At 41.2% G+C, this 15,007-nt stretch overlaps 2 protein-coding genes across 6 annotated transcripts in view; one reads left to right on the top strand and one right to left on the bottom strand.

The window, feature by feature from the left end:
- Window positions 1-10,381, bottom strand: NUP43 (nucleoporin 43). Its single transcript, XM_025422535.3, has 8 exons — window positions 10,201-10,381; window positions 9,565-9,687; window positions 8,658-8,735; window positions 7,109-7,289; window positions 5,040-5,175; window positions 4,128-4,279; window positions 1,935-2,057; window positions 1-1,223 (listed from the first exon to the last, which is right to left on the bottom strand). The coding sequence occupies exons 1-8, from the start codon at window positions 10,318-10,320 to the stop codon at window positions 994-996; spliced, it is 1,143 nt and encodes a 380-aa protein (XP_025278320.1). The 5' UTR covers window positions 10,321-10,381; the 3' UTR covers window positions 1-993.
- Window positions 10,382-12,920: 2,539 nt separating this feature from the next.
- PCMT1 (protein-L-isoaspartate (D-aspartate) O-methyltransferase) overlaps window positions 12,921-15,007 on the top strand; it is a 44,816-nt gene continuing 42,729 nt past the window's right edge. For all 5 annotated transcript variants that reach the window (XM_049115509.1, XM_049115554.1, XM_049115543.1 and 2 more), the window contains exon 1: window positions 12,921-13,149. In XM_049115509.1, the coding sequence (XP_048971466.1) occupies window positions 12,921-13,149 (229 nt within the window). The remainder of the gene's footprint in view (window positions 13,150-15,007) is intronic.

Raw genomic sequence — 15,007 nt, forward strand, 5'->3', positions numbered from 1 at the left:
TAAATGAATGCACACTTTAATAGCAGAATAGCAGTGATCTGTCATTAAGGTCTTCACATTCAGTAACATATTTAACTTTGGAAAGACAATGGCACAAAACTGTCTTTAAGCACTACATATTAACCTGAAACTAATGTAACATTGTGTCAATTATACTCAAAAACCCTAACTCAAATGTTAGGTTATCATTAACATTGTAGATAAGGACAAAGACAGCAAAATTCTTTTCTCTTACAACATCACCATACTAGTCTCATTTATGTTATGTATCAAATTGTAGTTTGGAAGCCAGCTTACTTATTAATACCAAATTCCATTTTATTGCACAATGTCCAGTTCAGCAATTTTGAATTATGTTGTGAAATGAAATAAAAGCAAAAACCCTTAGGAAAAATGTAGTTGGGTCTAAGCAGTTGACAGAATTTTGTTCAAATCTACTCTAATAGAGGAACCTGTCCAAACACTTTCCTTTAAAAAACACCTTTAAAAAAAATGTGAACACTACAAAACGTGTCATTTTTCTTGAACTCAATTCTTTATGAAGTTTCCTTAAACTTATTAAGGAAATAAAGTGTGGAAAGATTAAAGAAAATATCTGTAATAAAAAGGATAAACATTAACATTGGCTAGTGCCAATAGGGGTGGGTGGGTAAGATCCCTCATACTGTTATAAAACAGAGAGAAAGTCCCAACATCAAAAATGAAAAGCAGGTTCCGTGAGAAAAACCTGTTTGAAGATGGTGTATACATCAGCAAAAAGATCCCTGTGATATTCTTCCACAGATTCCAGTTCTCTTGACAGGAGTCCTCTATCTGACTCTGCAACTATGAAGAGAACATTCAACTGACAAAAGCCAAAACAGAGCATCGACATTAACAATAGTTTACTGAAGCTTCCTCCGCAAATTTCGCATTTCCCAAAAACTTGCATAGAAGTTGTAATTCGAAAGGCTAACAATATGCTTTACCTGAAATCTTGTGATTATAGTATTTTCATGAAAAAAGTTGTCTAGTAACATAAATGGCTTCAGAATCAGTTCCACAAACAAGACAAGAACCTAAAACATCCAAACTGTTCACAGACAAAGTCCTGCTGGGAAGCAAGCTTGTGATTTCGATACGGTCTTTTGCAGGATCAGTGCTGAGCCAGGAGCTTATAAGAGACTGGTGAACATTAGCCTGGTTACTAATGCTGTGAGACAAAAAAGTACTATTTCTTCCTCCTGTGAGAAAAAAAGAGAAGGGGAAAACATCTTAAAGACTACTTTTATGTTTGTAAACATCTGAAATTCTATTGATATTTTTAAAAGGCTAGGATTGAAACTTAATTCTCAGAATAACAGGGTGATGATTCCATTATCACACATCACCATTTTTTTTTTAAAAGATTTTATTTATTTATTCATGAGAGACACAAAGGGAAAGGGAGAGACATAGGCAGAGGGAGAAGCAGGCTTCTTGTAGGGAGCCTGATGTGGGACCCGATCCCAAGACCCTGGGATCATGACCTGAGCCAAAAGCAGACGTTCAACCACTGAGCCACTCAGGTGCCCCCACACATCACCATTTTTGACCAAATGCTTATTCAGTTAAATACTCAAATTTCCATGGGATCCTATGGATATCAAATTTGAAGTCTTAAAGCAAAGTAGGAGATTTTGACCATCTTTCTGGTGATTCTTTAATGGAAAGTCTCAGAAAGGTAGCATGAAGTTAGCTGTGCAAAGTTAGCCAGCTTATGGCATTTGTAGTCATCTGCAGTATAGCAGTAAGCAGCTGACAGATTTCAAACCCTACAATACTAGAATTTACCCTAAGGTGGGAGAATGGAAACATTCTATCATTCTTTAATGTTAAAAAATCTGAGAATTTCTAATGTGGTATTTAAAACTAAAACAAAATTATACACAAGAATCTTCATTAAATCCTTTTACCTTGGTTAAACAGTGATGATTTTTCAGGTACATCTGTGGAGGCATCCCAATGCCAGAGGGATCCATCCTCAGAACAAGTAAATAGATGATCTGGGTTGGATGGGTGAAAGTGAACTTCCCACACTAAAAGATAAGAACCAAGATGCCAATTCATTTTTTTTTTTTCCTCAAGAGGCTAATTCTTGTGCAGATTAGTTGAACAAACTTTAAAACCCTGTCTTCAGGGATCATCTTCAGTAGCCTTCATCTTACTTTCAAACTCCATGTCTGATAAAAACCAAAGGCTTCAGAATTAAAGACAAGAAGATGTAATTTAATTCTCTAAATCGCTATAACACATAGATTGGATAAAGAAGTCAAGTAAATCTACTTGTGTATTAGGCCAGCAAGTCAATGAAAATAAATGCTAACCATTTGACCTATTACATTTTTTTTAATGGAAAAGTATGAGAATGGGAGAATTCCTAAAATATTTTTTTCACTTGGTAAGTTTCCTTATTTTCAATTCCTGTGTCATTAACATCTGAAGGTTATGTTACTGGAAAAAGAGAGGAAAAAAAACATAAAAGTAACATACAAATGAATTTCTAAGCAGCAGTTCAATTTTGCTTCCTGCCAAGTTTCTGGATACTTCTGGTATATATTACAAAAAGAGCAACTAGCTCCTAGTCAACTAAAACCTAAATGCTCCCAGAACCTGGACTCAGTTTCAGATGGAGGGCTTTTAAGAATCCAATCTGGGACTGAGGATCCTTCAAGTTCTAAACTTTAAGGGAACTTTGTGTTTGTCAAGACAAATGGGAGCCAATGACTGGCCAGGACACCTTAGGAGGTTCTCTGCAGCACACAAGTAAGCACACAGGTAGTCTGTGAACAAGGATTCTCTGATTCTGCATTAGAACCTTAAAGAGGCAGCATAGAATGTGCCCAGGACATAGCATAGAAAGTAACAGAAGGCACATGCTTGCAAGTGGGCAATTTATTCTGACAGTTACCACAATTAAGCATCATACCACAAAACGTTAAAAGGTCACCTTCCTCAGGAAGAGAACTTTTGGGCAAATCCCTATATAAAATATATTCATGCCGTTTCATTTTTAAAAAGTGAAAGAGAATAACCTGTAGAGCCGTAAGCAGACTATATAAACCAAGATTCTTAATTTATTTTCAAAGTAGAAAACAAACCTCCATACTAAAACATCTTATTTCATTTCTAGCTAAGTGTCAGAATGAATCAAAACAATAAAATACAATCTGTTACATTTGTATTGCTTAGCAATACAGGCTGGCAGTTAAGAAGGGGCTGGAAGAAGAGATCTGAAAGTTTGTAATACTACTGTCACTACCAACATCTACTATCACTACCAAGAGGACATATTCTATTTCTTTTTATTCCTTTTTTCCCCTTGGGTTGGTTATAACTAGAAGAGGCAAAAAAATTTCTATCATTTTATTTGCTTCTTAAATATAATCTTAAAAATAATCTATCTTTCCAAGGTGATAATGTGAAACTTAAACTAAGAAATTAAAATGCTGGTATGCTTCTGCTTTTGTACTTTTATTCAAGCAGGGCTTAATATAAACTTCTCTTAAGTCAGAATTTAAAATTGTAATTCAGTCATGATATCAACAATAGTGGTAAAATGAAAAATATGTCTAGTCAAAAAAATCCCCACCAAAATCAAAAGATGAAAAAAGGGACAAGATCCTATATATACTGTTGTTTAAAAAAAAAGAGTACAATAATAAATTGAGGAACACATAGATTGGCAAATATTAACAATGATAGCCTGCATTTAAGTGGGAAAAGGGCATCCTCTTATATGGAGTATGGCAATATAAACTTATGTATAATATTTTTATGTATTTTTATGTATAAAGTTTGATAACATGTATCAGAGCTTTAAAACTATACAAATATTTTAGCTTACGAATTCTACTTCAAAAAAATTATCCTAAGAAAAGCACATAAAGATGAACATGTAAGGATAATTAATCACTGTGGTTTTGGATAGAATAAAGAAACATACTGAATAAGTTGTCAAATAAAAAGGGATTAGTTATTATACATTTACATAATTCAGCCATAACCTACAACATAAAATGATCCATATGTCTTATTACGGAAAGCTGCTTATAATACATCATATTACCACCCAACAAAAAAGACTTGTGTATCTCCACAGCACTTACTTTCAGCTTCATGAGCCTTCAGCAGAGACACAGGCATAGTACCCTGTCTAACATCCCAAATACTCAGCATTCCATCCTGGCCACCAGTAGCTACAACATGCTGCTGGTTGGGATGTCTATCAACACAGTGGAGGGGCACTCGGTCACCAGTCCTTTTATAGGAGATATAATGACATCAAACATGTTGTGAAATATGATTTATCTTTGCATAATCCGTGAAACATATTTCACTCTAGCAACTAACTAACTTTGTGGCTGGAGCTATTGGCTGAACTTAAATCATGTCAAAAAATTGGGTGCATTAAATATATTTCTAAATATTAGAATTTTGCAATGGAATTAAAGCCAAAATTATTCTCTCTTCAATTTGGAGACATAAGGAACATGATAATCTGATGGTAAGATGTGCAAACATATTTCCATTTCTTGGCATTTAAAAAACTTTATGTACAACTAAACAGCATATTCTTTATTTCTTATTTGACTTAATATTTTGCCTATATAATTACTTTTTCACTTTGACAAATTCTATATTCTTTTTTTTCTATATTCTTATTAGAGAAAATTGCACACATAAAATTTTTTGCTCAGGAAAAATATCTTGGATTTTATTTTTATCCCAATCACATCAGGAGTGCATTGTATCAGTAGAATCATTTGCTGAGCAAAATTAAATTCCCCATTAAATAATATAACTTTCAAGAGATACAGGCTCTGAATCAATATGACAAATATTTTAGTAAATATGCAGCAGAGCAGTACCAAGCTCATCAAATTATACTTGCTTTACCAAATTTAATCAGGGATCATTCTCTTCAAATGCAATTAAAATACAATATGGTTTAAAGTCAGTTGTTATAAACAATTGAACAAATTAATTGTTCACTACTAAAATTACAAATGAAAACTTACAGTGATAATATCTGAGAAGGCTCATTTCCTTGTTTTCTGAAATCCCATATTTTTAACTGCCCAATTGAATTTACTGTAAGAATCTCAGGAGTTCGAAGGAAGGTTACAGCATGGAGTGTACTGCTATCTGCATTGTCTACAAATTAAGAAAACAGTAGTGTGTGTTAATGAGTCCTATTTTCCCATTAAATTCCTTTTTAAAAAAAAGATTTTATTTATTTATTCATGAGAGAGACATAAGCAGAGGGAGAAGCAGGCTCCCTATGGGGAGCCGGATGTGGGACTGGATCCCAGGCCCCTGAGCTCAGGACCTGAGCCAAAGGCAGACACACTTAACCACAGAGCCACCCAGACGCCCCTCCACAAAATTCTTAATTTGCATTCCTTCTATTGATTGAAATATTACAAGTGAACTTTTAAATAAGTCAGTTTAATTTCTATAGAAAAATGCACAGGAATATATCTGTTAAAATGGACTCTCCTTTGATAGAAAAATTATCTGTCTTACAGAACAGCTGTTTTCCAAACAGAAGGCTGAGTTTTCACATATTTCTCTATTTCCACTTACGACTATTACCCTCCAATGCTGAGACAGCTATTTAAGTTCCTCTATTTCCAGTTTTTTATCTCCCGCTAGTGCTTAACCCAGAACCTCCCAACCTCAGTGCTTCCTATATAGCTTATTCGGAACTTGTATCATTTGGCTGACTTATCTCAAATCTATTCATCATTAGGGGCACCTGGCTGGCTCAGCTGATAGGGCATGCAACTCTTGATCTTAGGGTTCTAAGTTCAAGCCCCATGTTGGGTGTAGAGATTATTTAAAAATAAAATCTTAAGGGGCGCCTGGGTGGCTCAGTTGGTTAAGTGTCTGCTTTCGGCTCAGGTCATGCATGATCCCAGGGCCTTGGGATCGAGCCCCATGTTGGGCTCCTTGATCAGTGGGGAGCCTCCTTCTCCTCCCTCTGCCTCTTCCCCTTCTGGTGCTTGCGCTCACTGTCTCCTCTCAGATAAATGAAAATGGAATCTTTAAAAAAATAAAATCTTAGAAAAAAAATCTCTTCATCTTTAGCCTCATTAACTCTCTTCTCCATGAAGTCCTTCTGGACTGGTATACTGGTCCTTTAAAGATTTTATTTATTCATGAGAGACACACAGGCAGAGACATAGGCAGAGGGAGAAGCAGGCTCCTCCCAAGGAGCCCAATGTGGGAATCGATCCCATGACTGGGATCACGTCCTGAGCCAAAGGCAGATGCTCAACCACTGAGCCACTCAGGCATCCCTACCTAGAGGGTTTAAGCTTAATATCACATAATTTAGCACCTACTTCTTGCCTTTTGTTTTGTGACACTGCTCTAAACTCCAGGCAATGGTCCTTAATCGTTAAATAAGTGTTCTTCAGAATTAAAAAGAATAACAAACAACACAAAAAATGGATCCATGGGCTCAATCCACAGAGGTTTGATTCAGGAGGTCTAGGGTGGTGGATCGTTAAAACTATTGTCAGGCAAGTCTGACAATGTGAAGCATAGTTAAGAACTACTAGACTAGAATAATCCTTCCAAAACATCACAGGGAGTATATCATCCCCCTGCCTCAAGTTTCAATGGCTCCTTAGTTGCCCACCTGACAAAATGTAACCTCTGTGGTTGTGCACTGGACTCTTCAAAACCTGGCCCCAATTTAATTTTCTTGCTTATCTGTCCCCTCTCCTATGTAAATATCTAAAACTATACTTCTTGTCATTCTCTGAATGGACTTATCCTGCCTCCATTTTATTCCTTTTGTTTGGTGTGCCATCTTTTAGATTTGTGGTCCAGAACCTAGTTTAAATTAATTGCCTCTTGCTCCTCAATTCTTCCATTATCCTCTCCAGTAAAAAAAAAAAAAAAGATCAAACAGCTTTTCTTTTGTCGTCACTCATTCCTACATGTCTTATCAACATTTGTCTTGTAAAGGGCTCCTACTTTGTATATTTTCACATCCTTCAAACATTTAGCATTACGTTTGCTTAACACCTGGTAGGTGCTCAATTATGTGATAACAAAAGAAATATATTTTGCTTACCTATGGTTCTCACAGCCTCCTTGTGATCAGCTCTAAAGAGATTTATTCGACCATCTTCTCCAACTGTGACAATTTCTGGGCTGTTGCACACAACACCTGTGCATGGTGCACTGCTATAGGAAGGACTTCCCGGGCCTGTGTGGTAGTGAGCTGCTGTCCACTGCTGGCTGACTGACAGAGTCTAGGTTTCCAGAATGACGATATGATTAAACAAAGCGAAGCCCTAAAAACTAGCACTTTTCCCTGAATAAAGAGTATTTTAAAATCCTGGCCCACACCCTTCTAGAAAAAGAGTAACTCTCTCCTTTTTCCTTTGTATTTCTGGGCACTAAAGCCTAGAAACTACTTCCATCAAAGTTCTGTATACACTGGATTCGATGAAAAAAGAAATCCTATTAATATCTCAAACTTTAAAAATATTTTATTTAAATTCAATTTGCCAACATATAACATCCAGTGCTCACCCCCTCAAGTGCCCTCCTTAGTGCCCGCCACCTAGTTACCCTATCTCCTCACCCACCTTCCCTTCTGCAACCCTTTGTTTCCCAGAGTTAGAATAATATCTCAAACTTATCTCAAAGAAATGATTGAGGTATCAGATAGTTGTATGTTCAAAAGCTACTCTAAATGCTTAAGGGAATTAGCCTACAACTAAGAAATAAATCTTTTTTTTTTAAATTTTATTTATTTGATACACAGAGAGAGTAAGCACAAACAGGGGGAGTGGCAGACAGAGGGAGAGGGAGAAGCAGGCTCCCCGCTGGGCAGGGAGCCTAAGCCCCATGTGGGGCTCCATCACAGGACCCTGGGTTCATAACTTGGGCCAAAGACAGATGGTTAATTGACTGAACCACCCAGACACCCCAAATCTCCAGTGTTTTCTAAGTGAAACCATTAAAAAAAAAATACTTAAGAGGATTTAGGTCTTACATTTACTAGGCATGCCTATTAGGAAGATGACCTTTATGAACCCAAAAATCTATATAAGCACTCTTTTCCAGCAACTTAAAAGTGTGACTACAAATGGGGCTACTTTAAAGGACTGCCTTACCGTTGTGCTCTGAAGGTCAGTACTTGGGTTTTTATTTTTTATTTTTTTTAGTACTTGAGTTTTTAATACAAAAGAAAGGCATTAGAAAAAATGTCAAGTCTTCATATTATGCATCCTCTCTTCTAAGTAAAAACAAAGTTCTATTCAAATAAGCAAAAAAACAGCTGTCCCTGTTTCCTCTCATGATACACAAGCTAGAAGGTGCTCTTTCTTTGAAAGATCAAAACAAGAACTTAGAAGAGAAAATTACAAGAAAATTACTTGCCAGAAAACTATATTGATAGCTCTGGACTAAAAGAATTTAAGAGATATCTAATTTCAATGAAAGCTCACATAAACCCAGTTGAGAATTAATCTACTAAAGGATAGGTAATATGATGCCTCCTCCCTCCATATTTTGAGAGTATGAAACTTATCTGTGTCGTTATTATGTACAGTCCGGTTTAGGCCCTCCTAAAAATAAAATATAAATTCAGTTTTCAAGCAAAAATTCTTTACCTGGTTATTCGGATGGTGAAGGAAAACTGTTACACATCCTGTTGATGACGCAGCTACAATCCTTTCCTGGTCAAAAAACTGAATAGAAAATTCTTGCTTGTTATAGATTCAGAAATATCTATAGAGAGGAAGCCCATTTGTTTAACTCAATTAGTAGTATGACAATTTTAAAATGCAAAGAGCCTATAAGTGCTAAGCAAATAAAATGTGATGATGGATCTGAATATTCAAAACCACTACACAAATAAAAGAATTGTCATGAAGAATAAATAATTTTTCCCCCTAAACTCCTTCACCTAGAACTGATTTAACCTGGACTACTACCATAGAGGTTTAGAAAATAATCATTCTCAGGGTTATGCAGCTTTCTACACAAGAAACTACAGGGACTCTGAAGTCCTACAGACCAGGATTTGAAAACTTAATACCATTCCCCTCACTTTACTGGCTTTGAGACATTGGCCAAGTTAAGTTCTCTAGGCCTTTGGCAAATCTTTAAAATGGTGGAGCTAATCCCCATTTGGAAGGTTGTTATAAGAATTCAAAAAGCAAAATCATGGTAAGTGCCTTGCACAGTATTTGTCCCATAGTGACATAAAACACCTGATTCACAAGCACGTGATGAAAATTATGTTTCCTAAAGCTCCCCAAATGGTGTCTGCCCCACAGTAGATAGCCAACTAATTAAACAAACAAACCAATCAGAATTTTAAAAACTGTGATTAAATGCCCCTCTCCAGTTCTGATTCTGCCATTAAGTTTCTGCTACATAATGTTATAATCATAACCTTAGAGAACTGTTTCCTGTAAACCGGGATGAGATTAGACGCTTTAAGGTCCTTTGCACCCCTAGATATACTACCCTCAGTTTTTTAAAAGTTAGCTCTTGCATGTTACACAGACTTACTTGTAAATCCATTACATCACCATGGTGTCTGATATCACACAGTAACTGATGGTCTCCTTCAAACCCTCCATCGGAATCCAAGTTCCCAAAATCTCCAATAGACCACAGTGAAACATAATTTTCCTGCAAGGCAGAAAAGTTTTCTCTTGACATGAACTATACATCAAACTCTCGAACATTAAGATCCTGTATTGCCTTCAAGCAACCTTGCTTTAAAAGCATCTCAGATAACTGGAAAGTGGCAATTTTTTTTTTTAAAGATTTATTTATTTATTCATGAGAGACACACACAGAGAGAGGCAGAGACATAGGCAGAGGGAGAAGCAGGCTCCATGCAGGGAGCCCCATGTGGGACTCGATCCAGGATCCCGGGATCATGCCCTGAGCCGAAGGCAGACGCTCAACTGCTGAGCCACCCACGCGTCCCTGGAAGGTGGTAACTTAAAACACAACGAGACTCGAGGCTCAGGCACATCAACGACGGCCTCCGAGGTACGGGACGACCGAACCTGACACGGGGACCTCGGGGGACGGAGACGGCGAGAAGCGAAGAGGCGCGCGGCGCGCTGACCGCCAGCGGCGCGGTTCCAGAATTAAGGGAGGGAGCAGGAGCTGCCCATCCGGCAGCGGAGGTACCTCATTGTCCCAAGAGCCCGCAGCGAAGGTATCCGCGGTCTGCAGGCTCCCGGCGGGTACCGGTCGCCAGCGGGTTTTGCTGATTTTCTGAGACACAAACTTTGCGTAAATATCCTCCATGGCAGAAGCAACCGGGCGGGGAGGCAGCAGCAGAGCGCGCGCCTCTGAGTCCCGCCCCTTCCCGCGGAGTCCTGATTGGGCAGGACGTTACCGGACGGACGGTGGCTGCGGAGAGCCAATTCTCGTCCTTCCGCAGTTCGGGTACCATCAACCCCCGAGCCGGAGGAGGTTAGGGAGCCCTTGCTGCCTGCGGTGGCTCTGAACAGTCTGCAAAGTCAGTATAGGAACACCGAAACGGTGCATTTGTGCAATAATTGTACAATATAAAAGAAACTTAAGAGCAAACTCAAAATCAATGCAAGAGAAACTTACACCTGAGCATTCAGTTTTGCACCACAGCCCCCATAGAAAATATTGAAAATCCTTAAATTCTCATGGAAGTACGTTCATTATTGTACAAACTTATTCTAAAGTTCTCCCTCTTTGTCTCTTAAATACTTTGCTTCAAAGTTGTTAATACACACTGTTGTAGCCTGGAGTTGGAATCCTAAAAGCTACAATTCTAGTTTTGACATCTGCTGTCTAGCTGTGCAACTTTCCTTAATTCATTTATGTATATAATTAATGAGTTTGATATGTAAACATCGACAGCCTAAGAATCATGCTCTAGGTTCCTTCTTCGGTGCTTTGACTTACCTATAATAATCCTCTTATTCCTCTCTACTTCTTAGAATCCTGGCCATCCTTCAAAGACCAGTTCCTTCCCCTACCTTTTCCTGATTTCTGCAGTGCATGAATATCTAAATTAACATAGCACTTGATATCTAGACCAGAATGGTACTTATATTTTGCCCTGTGTTGCTTGTTTTCTTTTAATGCAGATCGCCCCAATTTATTTATTTATTTATTTTTAACGATTTTACTTATTTATTCATGAAAGATACAGAGAGAGAGAGAGAGAGGCAGAGACACAGGCAGAAGGAGAAGCAGGCTCCACTCAGGGAGCCCGATGTGGGACTCAATCCTGGGTCTCCAGGGTCATGCCCTGGGCCGAAGGCAGATGCTCAACTGCAGAGCCACCCAGGCGTCCCAGATCTCCCCAATTTAAATGTATACAAAATATATCATTTATTTTTTTTCATTGATTTTTTTTAAGTGTCCTTTCTACTACATTCATAGCTGTGTGTTGGTTGCTTCTTTAAATGGAGCCATGATATCTTCTTCTTAACTGATCTTGGTAGTCCTATTTCACAGCCACAGCTTACTGCAGCACCCCATGTAGATGCAATTTGTGTAGGGCAACTCTAAAGAGACTTATTAGGCTCTTGTTGAGAATAGACGATTTTATTCTTTTAACTAGGAAACATTGAGAAACGGATGAGAGATGAGATAGAAAACCAATAGAGTCCCAAACTGACAATTTTATTTCTAATATTAAAGAACACTGAGGTGCTTCCTTAGTGCAGCAGGCAGTGTGTCAGTCTCTTAAAGAATAGTGCTTTGAGTGTGGTTTCATTTATGTCACAAAAAAAAAACAGGAAATGTACAAGTATGTCTCGGAATGGTAGTTGGCTGTGTTACACTTGACAAAATCCGGTGAGAACTGGAATTTGAAAATCGCTGCTCACGAGGTAGTGCAGAGAGGTCTTGACGTTGCTTTGTTTCCTTTCTTAACAGTTTATTGGAGTAAATGATGACTGGATTCTGTCAGAGCTCTGATTAGGAGTCAGCAAGTTGGAGGCGACGGGCAATGTTCCCCGTCAGCTTCTCACTCATTGTCTTGCAGGGCTGATAGCGATAAAGCTGGTGTCCAGTCTAACGGTGGCATTTGTGGGGATTAATTAGCTGAAAATGCACACTCGCGTCCGGAGAATAACGCATTCTCCATTAGATACCGTGTTAATTTTAGCCGAAAGCATTCCCACGCTGCACCCCCACGGTGCCCTCCCTTGCCGTGGTGCCCTCCCACTCTCCGAAGCTGCGCTGGAGACTTGCAACAAACCCGGGTCCCCAGCTCTCTGCTATAACCAAATACCGACGGACTTGGCACAGCGCAGAGGCTCGCGTGCTCGGGAGGGAAAGGGCTTTTGCCCTCTGGCTCTAAGATTATTCGGGCTCCGCCGTACGCAGCTCTGACTCTCACCGACCTAAACGTTAGACAAGTGGGTTGGGAGAGGCGGCACGAAGGAAGCCCAGCGTCCAACAACCCGCACAGCTATAGGAGCAGACCCGCGGCTCGCGGCAGCTGACTCAGCTGCGACGACGGAGCTAGCCGCAGCGGCGTAACCAGATCCGGCAGACGCGGCGGCACGCACCGGCCCCGCCGCCGCGCCACCGCGCCATAGCGCCACCGCGCCGGGCGACCGAGGCCGCAGCCAGGCACGCGACCGACCGCGCTCGGGCCCACGCCGTCCGGCCGCAGGCGAGCTCAGCAAGTTGGCGGCGCGCAGCCCGAGGCCTCAGAGGGGTGGCACGCGGCGGCGGCGGCGGCGGCGGCGGCGGCGGCGCTGACTCAGCCCGGGCTCCCATCCCAGCCCGTCCGCAGCAGCCGCAGCAGCCACCCGGGCAGTCGGCGGGGCACGAGGCCACCCCTGCCTGCGGCCCCACCCCGCCGCACCCGAGGCCGCGCAGCGTCACAGAGCGCATGCGTGCCGCGGGGGATGCCGGGAGCGCGCAGTGGCGGCACCGGCGGCGACAGCAGTCACAGCGGAGACTCCAGCGGGGACGCGAGCGGGGCGGTGACCGTGTGGGAGGTGGTCTCACTCTTGGGGAAGCTGCTGGGCACCGTCGCCGCGCTGAAGGTGGTTCTGTACCTGCTCCGGGTGTGCTTAGCGATGGCCTGGAAATCCGGCGGCGCCAGCCACTCGGAGCTAATCCACAATCTCCGCAGTAAGTGCCACCCCCGCCCAGTGTGGGGCAACTGGGCCAGGCTAGGCCCGGACTGGGTCCCCCTGGGCCGTCCGCAACGCTCTGCCTACGCCCCCAGCGGTGCGGGCTGGAGGGTACGGCGCAGGCTGGCGCCGGCAGTATCGAACGGCGTGCGCTTGCGATTGCCTCCCCCGGGACCTGTCACTCATCGGCGACGTGGACGGGAAGGGCAGGGAAGGAGCCACCGGCAGCTCTTGGTGGGGCAGGGGCAGGCGTCGCCCCACGGGCCTGGGGGAAGGGCTGCGGCGCAGGTGGTGGGGCTGTCACTCGAGTCCGCCGCCTGCTCGGTCGGGTCTGGCGGGCGAGGGGCGTGCCCTGGGGGGGGGGGGGATGTTGGCCTGACCCGGAGGCTGGGCCGGATCCGAGGCGACCGCACCCTCGACCCCCGCGTCTTTCTCGCCTTCCTCCTCTCTAATAATCGGCCACGCTGCTAGCATTCTCTCCTTCCTATACTGCCTCCCCCGCCCTCCGTTTTTTCCTCTGGAGGGAGATGCCACCGTCTGATACAGGCGAGGGGAGGGAGGGAAAGATGAGAGTATTGTCATCGCGGATGCTGGGAGAAATTTCTGGGGCAGCTGTCCAGTGGAAATGTTCGCGGGGGACGGAGGAAGAAAGAATCAGAAACGCTCTTCCCGAGAGACTTGTATTTTGAGAGCTTTTAGAGATCCTGGGATCCAACCAACGATTGTGTGCGTGTGTGGAATGTTCTAGCTTTATTTCAAGGCAGTTTCTTTGTATCATTCTCTTTAGTTATTGTATTCCTTCCTTTTGCGATAATTTTAGGGTGGGATGAGTGCTGTGTTACTCTCTGTTTTTAGATCGAGATGCAGTGTTGCTGTCTGGTTGGGAGACCAGAAGGACCGCACTCCCTAATACCTTAACTCTAGTCAGAATTCATAGCACTCTGTTTGCCACCGACTTTGCGAATAATCGTACTCTGCCCACGTGGTATTTTTTAATTGTCGTATGTTATTTAGCTTTTCTTGTGCTTGTCATGTTTCCTAATTCGATTTGTAACCTCCTCGAGGGCTAGGACTTTTTTTTTTTTTTTTTTTTTTTGTTTTTGATCTTTGAACTCTCTCAATACTCATTCCTTTTTTCATAAATGCAATTAAATATACGTTATATGCTTGGATCTGTGCTAGGAATACCAAGGTAAGTGAGAGAAATGAATATCCTTGTCTGGCACATGATTAGTACTTAATAGTCATTTGACTTTTTTTTTTTTTTTTGCAGTGTTTAAAAGTTTTGAAATTGTGTCCTTTGCATTTAGTAATGAAAAATGTTTAGATTTCAAAATTCTGTCAAGCATTGCCAGTGTTCACTTTATGGAAGGATATTTGAGTGGAAGTGGATATTTATACGCTGAGACAGTGTTTTTAAGTGTGATTTAGGTTCCCATGGATTACACATAAGCTCAGTATGTTGTAAATATTTTAATAACATTTCTTAAAATGATCTAGTGCCTGCTTTTTCAGTGTACACGTCCAAAACATTCTATGCACAAATTATGATTAAGTAATTTTCCACTGGTAAATTATCACAGGAGATACTTGGCTATGGCAGAAATTTGTAATCATGCTCTTCATGACTCTTCTTTTGGGGCCAAACTTGTAAGTCAAAACTAGCTCTTTTCCCAGTGGTTTTATAATCATTTTATTGCATCATGCATTTATTGCATTTATAGAATTCCTAGCTGAAACGTTTAAGGATGTTTTTCTGTCAGAAAATTTAATAATAAGTATTTAACATACATGGATGTTAATACTGCAAATATTTAATCTTATACTGTATCCATGATTCATGATAGGAAATTAGA

Source organism: Canis lupus, chromosome 1 (assembly GCF_003254725.2).
Source record: "Canis lupus dingo isolate Sandy chromosome 1, ASM325472v2, whole genome shotgun sequence".
Classification (NCBI taxonomy): Eukaryota; Metazoa; Chordata; class Mammalia; order Carnivora; family Canidae; genus Canis; species Canis lupus.